This window comes from Parasteatoda tepidariorum, chromosome X2, assembly GCF_043381705.1.
Source record: "Parasteatoda tepidariorum isolate YZ-2023 chromosome X2, CAS_Ptep_4.0, whole genome shotgun sequence".
Taxonomy (NCBI): domain Eukaryota; kingdom Metazoa; phylum Arthropoda; class Arachnida; order Araneae; family Theridiidae; genus Parasteatoda; species Parasteatoda tepidariorum.
Genome location: NC_092215.1, coordinates 40,576,446 through 40,592,669, shown reverse-complemented (window position 1 = coordinate 40,592,669; position 16,224 = coordinate 40,576,446). Strand labels below are relative to the sequence as shown.

Genomic DNA, 16,224 nt, shown 5'->3' with positions numbered 1-16,224 from the left:
ATTGCGAGTAATTTTTTCCTGAAATGTTTCATGTTCAAACAAGTATATTTTGTGGTAATAATTTGTAAATAATTTGATGATTTGTAAATGATATCATGTATTCATTAAGTTGTTTCTCCTGGGAAATTGAGGTTTGAGGAAATTGAGATACAAATTTGCCATTACTATTGATTTTTCTTACCATAACGCTACATTGCTTTTTCAATCAAACTGATTTAAAAGTAATTTTTTAAAATTTTCATCGTGTTTCGATGAATTATACTTTTTGGTAATACACAAGCGAAATCAAACTTTAATAAATTTTCTAGGACAACTGACATCTTTTTCTTCGCAGAAGTCAAAATTTCTCGTTATGCTGAATAACCCATTATGTTTTGATAGTAATAAATTTAATTGATGTAAATAACTAATAGGTACAAATTGATAATAGCTCATTATTGCTATTTTCATTTTTATCACGGCCTCTGATATATCTATTCAATCGAATCTAAAGTAATTTTTGGGAAATTTTTAGCGATTCGACAAATCTGTTTTATGGACATACGTAAGCGAAATCGGACTTTCATAAAGTTGACCTTTTTAGGGCAATCGTTTTATTTGAGTGAATTTAAGTAAGCAAATATAGCTGATCATCTAAGCGTGGATTATTGAAGTGAATAGAAAGTATTTTGGAAATAAAAAAATAAAATGGTTTAAGTTTGAACTTATTTATCTATAGTTTTTAGAGCACCACTGACCTATTTTGAATAGAAAATTTTATTTATCAAATGGAACACAATTTTTAAAAATCTATTGTTATAAATTGTTAATTAAATATTTAGTGACAACATCATCATTAAATAATATTTATATTATTTAGCTGCTCCACAATACATGTGATTTTAAATTTTTATCTTAAATTACTAAAAATTATAAAAATTACTTTAAAATATATTTTGGCTAAAATGCGTTGTAGTATTTGCATTTAAATATAAATATGTTATAAAATATTTTCTTATATTTACATTTTATGACAAGCAATTACTATCACGAGTTGACGTACAAAATATATATACTATATTATTGTTTTAGGTTCCTATATATTATTGTTTAATGTTTTTTGGGCCTACAACTGTGTTTCTCAAAATATAATAAAAATGCAATGTTTCATGAATAATTGTAATAAAATGTCATAAATTTTTTTTTAAAATATCCATTATTTAACTTTTACTTTCAGTATGTGATTGCTTGTCTATGAAAATTTAATTTGCATTTTTTATATTTATCTATTTTTGACGCTTATTGGCTTGTTTCTGAACTTCTATCCGAATTTAAAAGGAGTATTTGTTTTCAGATGATAGGTGTTATTTATCCAATGGTGGTTCTTCAGAGACTTTTACTGTTAAAGAAGATTTACCAGTTGGTGAGTAGTACTTCTATTAGATTGGTTTTTGAAATCAAATGCTTTGATTTTGAAGGAATTTGAAAAGTAGAAAAGATTTAGTTTATTCAATGTATGTTTAATTCAAAGCTGATTTGTTGTCTTTTTTTAGGAAATCAATATCACATTAAATAAAGGAAATTTAGTTGTTTAACAAAAGGAAAGTCACTGAGCAAATTTTTGATAAATTTTTACTAAGACGTTGATGGTTGAAACCAAATTATTAAACTTAACTATTTTAAATAATTTTCTGTTTAAAAATTGCAATGAAGTTAAGTCATTAAGGTAAAAGACAATCTTAAAAATAATTTGCTTAACTTTTTGAAAGATTTTAATCTGGGAGAATTAATATTTTTCTAAACTTATATAATGCTGCTTTAAACTGAAAGTAAAAGAGTAAGTCTTTTGATGCTAATGATCCAACTATTTTAAATATATATATATTAAGGTTGGTCTTATATATATTAAACTTAAGGAAAAAAGGTCTTAATATATTAAACTTATATATATTAAACTTAAGGAATATTGGTCTTAAGGAAAAAAGAAAAACCTTGCAAATGAGATATTAAATTCAAAATTTAAATTTAAAAGAAAATAAGCATTGTTTTATTTCGTAAACAAACAAATTTATCAGGAACTTTTATTTCACTGGGATCTTTTTTTTTGTTGATCATATTACGACGAAGTGAAAAAGTTGATCGTTTAAAAATTTAATAGAGTATTAAATGCTGTTTACCAAAATATCAGAGTTTATTAAAATAAAATGAAATTTTTTTTTCATAAAATAGTTTTAGTTTTTCACTAAACAACCATCAGATTTCCCTTAAAATTTATTTCATTAAACTACCATTTTCCACCAAAAACATTGACGAAAAGTGATTTTAAATCTGTCATAAGCAATGTTTGACTTTTGGAAACATTTTAGCTTTATATCTTTGCACTTTAACTTTGTAAAGGTTTTAATTGTATAATTTACCCATCATTAAAAAAATAATTTATTATTTCAGGCAGCTTAATTGGAACACTACCCATTCCTGGAGATCCTTCAAAAGATGGCGACATCGAATTAACATTAACTTCTGAACATTCTCCTGTAGGAATTCAAGAGTCAACCAAAAATCTTATTTTAAAACAAGCTCTTGATAAAGAAGGAGTTTCAGGACTTGCATCGGTATTAGTTGATGTCGCTTGCAGTAAAAAAGAGACGGATGACCCTGTAAGTTTAAAGCTTCTTTTATAAAATTTTAATTTAGCATTAAGTTGGTTCAGTTGCTTTTTTTAAATTCAGTTCCTCTCAATAATTATTGAAATATTAATTATATATTATTATTAATTCCAAAAAGTATTATTAATTTAATTTAGTTTGCATGACAGTATCCATTATTATTAAAAATATTATTCATTATGAATAATATGCAATAAATTTTTCTATTGTTGCTTATACAAAAAGTTAGTATAAAAAGAATTTAAACAGTAACTAGCAAATAAAAAATATTTGAAAATGCCCTTTCCATTAAATTATATCTTAATTAATGAATTTTATTAAGGGGTCTTCAGAGCATTGAGTGAAATAAAAATCAAGTTGTACTGGTCCAATAATTTTTTTCAGAGTACGTAGTCTTTTTAGCACTCAACATCGCTTAAACATTGCTGCACACTGTAAAAAATTCCGATTCAAACTACTGTACAAAGTACTGACACTCAAGATAATAGTATCTTTTTACCGCAAAATTCAGTTTTATCATAAAATTTTAGAGAATAAAAATTCGATTTTTACAGTGATATTTACTCTAAAATCACTAAATCACAGTGATTAAATAGATATTAATACAAAAATTATGATAGATAATTTTACGGTAAAAACTGATTTTACGATGAATGGAATTTATGAATGCTGCACTAAATACGGCAATACTCTTTACTGTAAAAACCATTTTACAGTGAAACTGGATTCGAAAAAATAGTACAAATAATGGCACATTAAGTTCAACATGTATAAAATCCCTTAAAATTATTAGAATTGATTTTATGAAGGCTGCAGTCAGGGTGCCAGTACTTTTACCACAAAATCAATTATTACTATTAAAATCCATTAAAAATCTGATATACCGTACTTATTCTAGTTACATTTACTGCAAAAATCACTAAATCAATATAATTAAATAAATATTATCGTAAAAATTACAGCATAAAATTTTACGTTAGAAAGGAATATTACGGATGTTGCACTCATGGTGCCTGTACTTTATACCGTAATTTGATTTAGAATTTTTTTACAATGCAAGCCGGATAACAAAATTGTTTACACTTTAAAACTTAGCAAGACGAGTTGCTTATCCATCTGCTTTCAACTTGAACAAATTAGCGTCATGCTTTACCACGTATCAAAATATAACGTTAGAAAATATAAAAATTTGCAAGGGAACAAGAAATAGAATCAGGTTGAACAATTTTTACAGTAATATTTACTGGAAAATCAGTGAATCATCATAATTAAATAAACATTACCGTAAAAATTACGGCATAAAAATTTTACGGTAGAAATTGTTTTTACGGATGCTACAATCAGGGTCTCAGTACTTTTTTCCGTAATTTGGTCCGGATTGTTTTTTACAGTGCAAGCCGGACCAAAAACCGTTTAAATTTCCTAAAACTTAGTAAAACATGTTGCAAACCTATCAACGTTCAACTTAGCCACTACGTTCAACTAAGTGAAATTTTATACCGTAATTTTTACGTAAATGAATTTTATCATAAAAATTACGATATAAAATTTTACGGTAGAAATGGATTTTACAGATGCTGCTCTCATGGTGCCAGTACTTTTAAAATTAATTTGATTCGGAAGCTTTTACAGTGCAAGCATGATCACAAAATCGTATATTTTTTTAAAAAACTTATTGCATATTGACCAAGTTCAACTTGAACGAAATCGCGTCATGCGTAATCACGTGTCAAAATATAACGCAAGACAATATAGAAAGTGAAAATTCGTAAAATAACAGGAAACACAGCAGAGTTGAACAATTTCACTGCACAACGTGAAGCAATGATTCGAAAATTGCATAATATTATTTGTGTAATCTGTGCACCAAAACTATTAGTAAATGTCCTGAATAATAGCAAATTAAACGATCTTCTGTAGTCAAAATGTTATGTTTAACATAGCTTAGTGTTTAATTTAATGATTTAATGAGCCAAAAATATCTCGTCCATTTGTTTTTGCATCTGACTCAGTAACATTATTTGGATTACCTTTTGGTTTGGTTGGTTACTTTGTTTAAAAAAATAGTGTTGTTCTTTGACGCAATATATCCGCATCAGGTTTTGAGGCAATGAACTGTCTGAAATATAGCTTTAACGTTAAATTTTGCATCACAATACCGTAAGAAATTGTTATAATCTCTAATTGTAATTGCAAATTGAAACATGTTTACGTTTAAGTTGAACCGTAATATCGTGTTATGGTTAAAAAATAATGATAAATTTATGTAGTAAGATGGTTAAACTAGTTACCGCATTTAGGCTGCAGAAAATTAGATTTTTTAATGCTCTAATTGCAAGTAAAATATATTTTGGTATTTTTCTTAATTTTAAAAACAACCTTATAAAATCTGCTAGATTCTCGAAATTATGTTTATTCTAAAATGTAAAATAAAACGACGTATTAATTATTTTCATTATCATTCAAATATTTATCAATAATTGATTTTGCAAATTAAAGAGATTTCAATGATAAATTGCTCTCTCTCTCTTAGATACAAATAAGTGAAAAGTTGAAAAAAAAAAACAATGTTTGAAAAATCAATCAAGTGAGCCATGCTTGGAAAATTTTACCTCTAACTCCGAAAGGGACATTGGTGTCCGTCTGTATTTCATAACTAAAAATTATTAAATTGTTAAATTCAATATTTTCCACTTATTTTGACCTAAATTTATACAAAATAATGAAAATAATATGAAAAATATGTTAAATAAAATTCTGCGTCAAAGGGTTAAATACCGTATATCTTGGTTTTATTAACCAGAATTAGGATTTTTTACCAGAATTATCAGTACCATACAGTATGGTAATTTTATCATATTTTTTTTCTGGGTACAGATGGAGTATTTGTTTTACATTAAAGATTCAGTTACATTCGATTAGTTACAAACTATCAGTTACCATATACGATATGATAATTTTACCAGAATTTTCCCCCCGTGCACATTGAGTACATAAAAGATTTAGGAAAATGCTATTAGTTACAAGCCATTAAAGAACACCTAAACGCATTTAAAATCTACAAACTGTTTATAAACGCCATTAAATCACTTTATTTGAGTTTTCTCACTTCGTTAAAACAGCTTAGTGTATATCACACATCAGCTTAACAAGTATGGCAACACTTTGAACAGAAAAAAAATAAATGTGACAGATTCTGAACTTTTCCCCATAATTTGCTCATTAGTTGTCAACGATGCGGTAACTTAAATCCGAATTTCCAGGCTAGACAACTACTTATTTTTTTACATTTTCAAACGGAAAACTTAAGTCTTAGGATACCAATTTACTTATAAACTGCGCTCATGAAAGCAAATCTAATTTTAGTCACAGATTCCTCTAAGGATGTTCGATTCGTTGGCTGTGTCACTAATTCAAGATTTAATTCGTCCGGTCACTAAAAGATAAAGCGAATAATGAGCAACTTTGGCCTAGTAGCTTACAAGTTGTCTTTGTGCTTCTTCTTTCTTCGTTTGAAGTGCTGTTGCACGAATTGGTTGGTGCTTCAACGTAATTGGAAGAGGGGTAAACGAGGTCAGACTAAGTCCAGAGACTGGAATAGAATAAAACAGGAAGCTAGAATACCGCGATTTTTTATTTTATCTGATGCCTCGATATATGATTTATATCGAAGGGCAATAAGTAGTTCCAGTAAGGTTCTGGAAGATTTGAGATATTTATCTAATAATGGTGATTTTGAGCCGGAGATAATATTGTGCAAGAGCAATAAGTCATTTTTTTTTATTTATTCTTAATAATCATGTTTAGAATTTGCTAAATTAGGTTCTCATACATTGAATTCTTTCTGTTGCTAGAAATAATTTTTTTTTATTATTTTAAAAATTAAAGTAATAAATATATTGACATAAAAATCTACATTTGCATAATTTTTCATTTATACAATTTTATGATAGAGCATTGGCAAAAAAAATTGGAGGTAGTAATAGGTTGTGAAGTCTTAGAGAAGATATAAGTATAATGAGAAATTAAGGAATACTTAAGATTTGGCGTGAAAATTTATTTATACATTTTTAAATTCTTTTACTCAATAGCATACATTTACTTTTCTGCATTTGATTTAGCTTATGCGATTCCTATATTTGCTTATAGAGCTGTATTGGCTTAGAAGATAGAGCGTTCACCTTCCAATAAGGTGAACCGGGTTCGAATCTCAGCCATGGCTGGTCTATACGAATTCCGCAACCGGTTCGCACCGACCACAGTGCTGACGTAAAATATCCTTAGTGGTAGATGGATCATGGGTTAGAGTCCCCGTGCAGCCGGACTAACTGCGGGAAGTGTTCGTGGTTTTCCTTTCCATGCAACGCAAATGCGGGTTAGTTCCTTCAAAGAAGTCTTCTCCCAATACTGTAGGATGCAGGAGTTCCCTTGAGTTCTGGATTGGGTTCAAAATTACAAGGCTGTTTTGTTATTAGTCGTTAACCCAAAATTGGGTCAACGTCGTTTATAATATATTTGGTTATAATTTTTTAAATTAAAATTAAAAATATATAAGTTTGGGTATTTACAGAGAAATATCGATTTTTTATTTTTTTTAAAATTTAATATATAAATTTTTTAATTGAGTTATAATAAGAAATACTGAAGGGGAACTTATTTTCTGAAATATTAAAGAAGATATATGTAAAACTAAACTTGTTAAACTAGAAGTTGTTTAAAAAATAGGGAAGAAAACCACCCACGAAAAAAATTAGGCACCTTAATTTATATTTTGCTATTGATTTGCATAATAGGAAATGTAATAGAGTTTTAATTCTTGTTTTAAGAAGTTTCAATAAGGTTGATTAAGCATAAAATATTAACTCTCTACAATTCACATTCATATATTTTTAAAATGTCTTGAATGTTTAAATTTGACAGCAGTGAAGAATAAATTGACGCACAATTAAATTTTTGGAGTTTTACATGATATCAGAAATCCGTAAATTCAATTACTAAAATAATAATAACGATAAAAATAATGGTAATGCGTCCTCGAAGAAATGATCAGAGATGACAAAAAACGCTAGAAAACAAGAAAAAGAGATTTGAAATTAGTCTAATTCACTTATTAGAATACCATTTTTATAACTTTATCAAACATTATAAATGAGCTTTAAAAATAATAACCGAGTTTTAAAAAGAAGTTGAGTTTTGTATACAATAATTGAATACTATACTCAATAATTGAATTTTATTTACATTTAATTCTTCACAATAATCTAGTTTTATGTAGATAAATTAGGAAGCAAAAAAGTGAATTTTTAAAATCAAAAGTTACGAAAATTACCTTTAATATATTACGACACAAAGTATCCATGAATTAGGTCACTTAATTAAAAATAATTATGTACTTTATACACTAAAGAAGTAACAGTGCAAAAATAAATATAAATCTGTAAAATACTCTTGCTATAAAGTAGACATTTTTGTTCAAAATTGTTACAAATTGTTCCTAAATGAATATAAACATCTGATCTACTTCTATTATCTGTAAAGTAGAATTTTACCATTCAAAATCAAAAAATTGCTTTTGTTACAAAAGTTGTGCATTTATTATTTTAGATAAAATATTTATGCTGCATTAAAAAACAATAAATGCAATTTTACTTTAAATACAATAAAGGAAATTTTAACTATAAATGCGGTTACTTTGAATGATTGTACAGTTAAAACTTTAAACATGAAACTCATTTCTTCACACTACTCGAAAAGTATAGAACCGTAGGTATTTAAGAAATTTTTACTATAAGTGTTGAAAATTCAATTCGATTTTTACAAATCTGCCAATTATATATTACCGTTGTAATAGCTAAAAATAGACCTGAAAATTTAAATTTTCAGTTAGCTGTCAGTCGCCCGTAGACTCTAATGACTTACTAGACGCTATTTCCTCCTCCAGCATAAATGAGTCAGTGGCCGATATCGATAATTCCATTTCATTTAACAGTCATTTTTGCAAACTTTTTTTTTTGCTTGGATTAAATTTCAAATAAAAAAAAATTCATATCAGAAATAATTTACGACAATAAAAAGTTAATTCAACAATAAAAAGTGTAACATGCAACAATAAATATAAATGTGTGACAAAATTTAGTTAAACATACTGATTTTTTAAGAACTTTATGCAAATATATTTGGGGAGCAAATACATTTAATGTATATGTCACGGCGAAAGACCGAAATCGGTGGTTGTTGACTTTCACCGGAGAATGTTGACAATCACCAAATACGTCGGTGAAAGATCGACTATTTCATTACATTCTTGCACATTCGGACCCTCACCGGTGTATGTCGACAATCACAGATATGCTTTGGTGAATGTCTGAAATATTTATTACATTCGATTTGATATGAATTTATTCGTGGATATAATTACATTTATTCGATATTTTAACCCTACACTGATGTTTTTTTAAGGTTAAGTGCCACTGCCCGGTATACATTTGCCCGGTATACCCTACACTGATGCTTTTTTAAGGTCAAGTGCCATTGCCCGGTATATATTTGCCCGATACTCCAAACACTGATGTTTCTTCTAATCTATCGTCAGTAAGTATTAAAATATAGAATAAATATAAATATATCAAATAAATATAATAATATTAACGAATAAATTAATATAAAATTGGATATAACAAATATTTCGGACATTCACCAAAGCGACTACGTGAATGGTGACATTCACCGGTGAATGTCGGCATTCTCCAGATTTCGGTGCTTCACCGTAACATATACATTTCATCTTTGAAATTGTGGATTGTTAAATAATTCTCCTTCTATATGAATCTTTCCATCACAAATTGATGGATTTTGATGGATCAAAATTTGGAATGGTGACATTGGATATTTTAATGAAAATTCTGTTTCTCAGTCTTTTTCTATATTGATGAAGTTTTAATATGCAACGATTCTTTTTTAAAAAAAGCGAAAAAAAAGTGATTAGTAGTTTATTTAATTTAAATAGCCACTTTTTTTCTTCTTTCCTGACTCGCTGCGTGCCAAGTGGTTATTTTCAGGTCTAAGCCACAATGCATTATCCAATCATTAAATGTTGTGTCCACTCTTAAGTTATTTATTAATTCATTTGCCCTTATTAGGTATTTTTCCTTATCTCTGTATAAATCATTCGACGTAAGTTCTATTTCTTTAAATTCCTAAATAAATTAGGCTAACTATAAAAACTCTTTTTTAAAGTAGTTAACAATGATGATCTTCGATAAAAATACCTGCCAGGCATGGATTTAAATCCATGGGTCAAATAATCTCCTTTTAACGCACCAATGATCTTTTAGTCAGCGGAACTACCTAAGTGCATATTGTTGTTTGAAGATTTTACGATACTTTTATTGCTTGTGTTTCTTCCAAATATGAATAACATCTACTTACCCTATTTATTTATTATATAATTAGGTAACATCCAATTGGAAGATCTACTTTTTACTTTATTGCGTTGCACCACGCGATTCAAAATGGTTACTTTATAAATCCCATTTTTTATTGGGAATCTATTAAATTTGTTTTGCTAATGATTGTAATAAGAATTTGGTCTTATTATATAAAGAATTTGAGGGTTTATTACAGAGAGTTTTTTTTATGTTATCATTAGAAAGCGACTTAGACTAACGAAGTATAATTCGCTTCGATTATGTGCAAATCTGTCAAATGTGTCTTTTTTTAAACCTTTTTTATGAATATTTTCCACTTAATAAGCGAGTTTAATAAATTTTGTTTAATATTGACACTGGATATTTTACGTAATTAAAAATAGAGACCTTCTATTTGTTTTTATTTTAAAAGCTATAAAAGATAATCTGTTTTATTAGGAATGTGCTTTAAAGGCAAAAGCCTAGTGCAATCTGCAATCTTTATTGGTTGCTTATACTCTAGGCAACAACTATCGTTCTTTTTAATATTTAGATTGCTTTAAGGCTACACAAAGGAATCAATATATATCTATACATGTATTGATTTAGTACTGAATAATGCATGCTTGTTACTCAACGAAGAATTTTTTTAATGCAGTATTTTTTAAATTGGTTTCTTGAGTTTCTTAGTCATTAATAAAACAAGCCCCTGAAGCATTGATGTGTTTCTGTGTAAAAATCAGTTCATATAATAATATGTTAATGTTAAAAATAATAAATAATAAATAATATCGTATAATATATAATCATATATATCATAAAATATATTATCATATATATATCATATAATGCATTAATGTATATATCGTATAAACAATATCATATAAATCTTAAATATGATCATATTTAAGGTATGTCTATTGAATCATTAAATTGCATCTTAGTATGTATAAATCCATTCATTTGATTAAAAGTTTAAGCTGTTTATTTTTTTCCTTTTGTGCACTGTACATTGTATACATTTCACATCTCTGTCAATGTACTTCGTACATGCTAATACGAAGTATATATACTGTAAAAATGTTTGAAAAATAGATGCCACCATTTTTGGTGTTGAGTTAAACTAAATAAATTTTTAGGTACAGTATATATACTGTAAAAATGTTTGAAAAATTGATGCTACCATTTTTGGTGTTGAGTTAAACTAATTACATTTTTAGGTACAGGATATATACTGTAAAAATGTTTGAAAAATTGATGCCACCATTTTTGGTGCTGAGTTAAACTAAATACATTTTTAGGTACAGTATATATACTGTAAAAATATTTGAAAAATTGATGCCACCATTTTTTGTGTTGAGTTAAACTAAATATATTTTTAGGTACAGAACTGTAGCTACCGTGCAAAAAATGATATATAATTGCCAAAATAACACTAATTTGAAAGAATTAGTGCAGATATATTATTTAAAATATGCTTGTTTTATACGAGATGTTTTTGTAATGAAACCATAAATTGATTCTAAATATGTGCTGTCAGTAAATAAACAAGCAAAAAAAGGAATAAAAAATAAAATAAAATATAGAAAAATAATTAAATAAAAAATATGACGTAATGCAGTGTAAATTTTTCTTTAGTTTACCTTAGTACCAAAAATGGTGCAACAAAAGTTTTTTTAGGGAACATTCATTACGGTTATATATTTGTTTTAGTTTTGATACTTTTTCGCATCCTGTAGAGGATAGGGGATGGTGGGACGTTGATTGTTTATATTTCAGATTGTTTTCATTCATTAATTTTAATTTAATTGTATTTAAATATGCCTTTAAAGTAAAATATAATTGCATGCATGGTATTGATGCGTATTTATGAAATGTCTCTCAATTCTCGGTTAGCTTCTCGTCCTTGGAAAGTCGTATTAACACGAGAGAAATACACCACTGTAAATAAAATGGAAATAGTTTAACGTTCTCTGAGAGGCCCGGTGCTATTGGATCCATGGCTTGGTGGTTGAAGACCTCTGCGTTAAAATACTAAGTTTTTATTTTCTTTCTAAATATAAAACTATTTTTTTCTTTCAAATCTTCGTGCGAAAATAATTACTTAGAGCACCCCAACGCTTCCTTTTTATTGTTTAAACAAAAGGTTAATGATTGAGACTAACTGCAAGAACAAAACTTGTATATTCAACTACATGATTTAGCCCAACATTTATGATATTTGAGTAAAACACACAACATAATAAGATTTTTCCTTGATTTACCATTGTATGCAAACTCATAGCTGAAACTAAGCACCCTTTCAACTATCTGTGCAGTACTTCGAATATTGCAAACGTCCTTAAGAATAATCGTTGAGGTGTAACGTTTCCACTTGTTGCTATCTGTGGTTTATGGCACTACATTTATAAATGTGTCCGTTCATTTCTGGCTATTATTCTCTTAACAATGGAACATTTTTCGCAGAATCCTACTCATCATGTATGACCCTTGATGAATATTTATAGAAAAGTGTTTGAACTCTTTTCCGTTTCCTTGATTTCTAAGGGTTTGCTATTTAAAAATTTAAAGATTCTGTAAGGCTTTGTAAAGCCAACAGATTTTTACTATCGATATTTTTTAATTAATATTTTTTATTTGAATTTTTGAAATATTATAGTATATTTTTACATTAAACATTTACAATACATTAAACATTTACATTACATTAGACATTTACATTACATTAGACATTTACATATTTTTACATTATAGTATATTATTTATATTAGACTTAATTCGTTCTTAAATTTATTTCATTTTTGAAGTGTAACTTCATAAATGTTCGTTCAATTTCGTTAAAAATTTAACAATGTATGTTACTAAAGTAGTTTCTATAAAACTACAATTAAATAATTTCCAGAAAAAAATTATGTACGGTAAGAGGTATAGGCACTCAGGGTGCCAATACTTTTTACCTTAAAATCATTTTTTACCGAAACATGTTACAGAACAAACAAATATGATGCTCCGCAATTTTTAAAGTAATAATTATAGTAAAATCACCGAATCACTCTAATTAAATAGATATTACTGTAAAACTTATAGTTTAATATTTTATGGTGAAAATGGGTTTTATGGATAATACACCAAAAGTCTCTGTAATTTGATGCGGAATTTCTTACAGACTAGAGTACCCTGAGTACTAGTACTAGCCTTGAGTTCTAGCCTAGAGTTACAGCCTACTTTACCCTGGAATTCATTTTTAACTATTTTTCATGAATTAGGCCCCTCTGTAAGGCTTCGCCTGGGGACCTACGCTCCCTATTGCCCCCTTCCCACTAGCTACGCCACTTCATGTTAGCAGTTGTGATTAATGTAATGGTGATTTGGAGCCGCGGTGGGTCAGGGGATAAAGCATTCTTCTCCGAATGAGGTGACACAGGTTCGGATCACACCGGTGGCTGGTTGATGCGAACTCTGATTAAGGATTAATTGCACCTGACCGCAGTACTTACGTAAAATATCCTCAGTGGTGAATGGATCATGGGATAGAATACCTTTATTGTAAGGGGTAATCGTGACTGTTTTTGTTGTTTTCTTCTCCATGTAACGCAAATGTGAGTTAGTTTCATCAAAAAATGCTCCACAAAGGTTAGTTTGTCTCATTGCTTGATATAAGAATTCCAATTTTTAAAATTTTATTTTGTATTATATTATTTCATTTTATAACCGTCGTTGAACAGCAGACCCAATTTTTTGGATTTACGACTACTTATGTTCAACTTTGCCTTGTAATTTTGAACCCAATCCAGAAGACAAGGGAACTCCTGGATCAAGTATTGGGAGAAATTTTCCTTCGGGGAGACCTTTTTGATTAAGCGAACCAGCATTTGCGTTACATGGGGAGGATAACCACGAAAACCTCACACGGCTTGTCTGACGGCAAGGGGACTCTGACCCATGATCCGTCTACCACTGAGGATATTTTATGCCAGTATTGTGGTCGGTGCAAGCCGGATGCGAAATTCGTATCTGCCAGCCATCTCTGGGATTCGAACCCGGTTCACCTCATTGGAAGGCGAACGCTCTATTCCCTGCGCCATCACGGCTCTAGGAGTTCCATTGTCTTTTAGGTCGGGTTCAAAAATACAAGAAAATGAAGATGTTCATTTATGGTCGTAAACTCAGAATTGGATCTGGTGTTGAACGCCGGCTATAAAATGAAATATAACGGTGAACAGATTAAATTTATGAGTCGCTAGAGTTTAAAATCAGATAAATTCATCATTGAAAACTGAGTTTTAAAAAATAAACTGTTTTTTGGTTTTTCCTGAACTATTTTTAGAATTTCTTTTGAAAGATATTGACTTAATTATTTTTTTTTAGATTTTTATTTTAAACAATTTGTCTTAAATGGATTCCAGGGAAATGTAGACATAATTGTGGATCTCAATCTATCTCCATACTTAAAGGTCATAACGATTCTAGCACATGAAAGTCTTAACGATTCTAAATCCAAAACAGTCACTTTAAGTTACACTAGAAGTGTTTCTATTCTTTTTTTATTTTCATTTTTTTTATTATTATCTACTTCTTTCAACGGATATTTTTTAAATAACTGCAAATATTAATGCGAAACGAAAGTTTTTCGCACTGAGAAAAATATATGGTTTGTATTACCAGAATATGATAAAATTTACCGTATTTCTGGCTCAATGGGATAAAAAAAGTTCGGCATTTTTTTCGAAGCACTTTGGTAATGATTTTAGATAAAATTAACAATAAAGTATGGTTTAATAATATATGAAAAAATTTAGTAAATGCTGTAAATAGTTTAAATAGTTTAAAGCATTGCATAACAACTATGTATTTGGTTAAATTTCCTTTTAAGTTTTCTATTTTTTCATAAAACTGTGATAATAAGAGCTATAATTTAAAAAACCAGAATTTCCGGTAAATCATTAGCATATGAAAGGAAAAATTACCAAATGATTGGTTTAAATACCGTATATTTTGGTTTTATTTTTAAAAAAAAACAGAATTTCCGGTAAATCATTCACATATGAAAGGAAAAATTACCAAATGATTCGTTTAAATACCGTATAGTTTGGTTTTACAAATTATGGAATAACTTTTTTCACCAGAAATGCCATTACCCTATAGAATGGTAATTTTATTAGAATTTTAATTATTAGAATATTAATTTCATTGGAATAATAATTTGAATTCGCAGTCGTATTTAATTTCTGTTTAACAGCGTGAAAATAATAGCATACAAATAATTTAGGAAAATAATAAAAAATACATAAATAAAACAGTTTGAAATTTTGAAATTGCTTTTTTGGCACATTTTCAGATGTTTAAAAAAGAATAAAAAATGAGCTACATTTTTACTTTACAATTGTTTATTTTAAACCATTAAAATAACAATAAAAATGAAGCCTATAATTTATCTTCTCGAAATTGCCCAAATTATATTGTACTTATCAACTCTTCCTTCAAAACAAAATGAAATACAGATGTTTTGTTTCAGATTGCTTTACTTTAAAATGTGAAAAATGCGTAATTTTCAATTTTATTTTCTACAACTTATAATCAAATATTGAGTCCAATTCGGACGATTTCTTCTCAAAATCTTTGTCTTTTTGAAAGAAAGCAACTACAAAGCGTTCAAGCGTACTAAAGAGGATCTACTTTTTGGTGAATTTATTCTTCAATGTACATTTTATTTATGGCAACAGGAGTTTGTCGTAACCTGGATTTGGGATCCTAATTGGCATAATTTACGGGGGAGACTTTTCTTTTTTGTTCGATTAAAATTTTTTTGTCTGTCATTTTGGTGATGCGTTTTAGGCCATGACCATGGTTAGGCAGCCAAAACGCTTTCTTTTGATGTTCTATGCTCATTTAGTAACATTTTCGAGTCATTTTTCAAGTAATATGTATATTTAAGAAGTTTTTATGACTGAAATGATTCATAAAATCGACAAATCAGGCATGATGTTTAGCAGTGCTCATTGCTATTTCTTTATAATTGAATGTCAATAAATACAAAGAAAATATTAGTAAAGTAAAATGTTAAACAATGTTTTTTACATTGTAAAAACTAGGTAGTGACTTTTTAGTAATAAGGATATTGTTTAACATCCATTTTTTGCATTGAAGTAAACAAAAATATTTCTACATGTTGT

The 16,224-nt window shown here is 28.2% G+C and overlaps 1 protein-coding gene across 3 annotated transcripts in view; it reads left to right on the top strand.

The window, feature by feature from the left end:
* LOC107449919 (protocadherin Fat 4-like Cad96Ca) overlaps positions 1-16,224 on the top strand; it is a 116,311-nt gene that overhangs the window by 55,463 nt on the left and 44,624 nt on the right. For all 3 annotated transcript variants that reach the window (XM_016065607.3, XM_016065600.3, XM_016065615.4), the window contains 2 exons: positions 1,334-1,402; positions 2,428-2,636. In XM_016065607.3, coding sequence (XP_015921093.1) covers positions 1,334-1,402; positions 2,428-2,636 — 278 coding nt within the window. The remainder of the gene's footprint in view (positions 1-1,333; positions 1,403-2,427; positions 2,637-16,224) is intronic.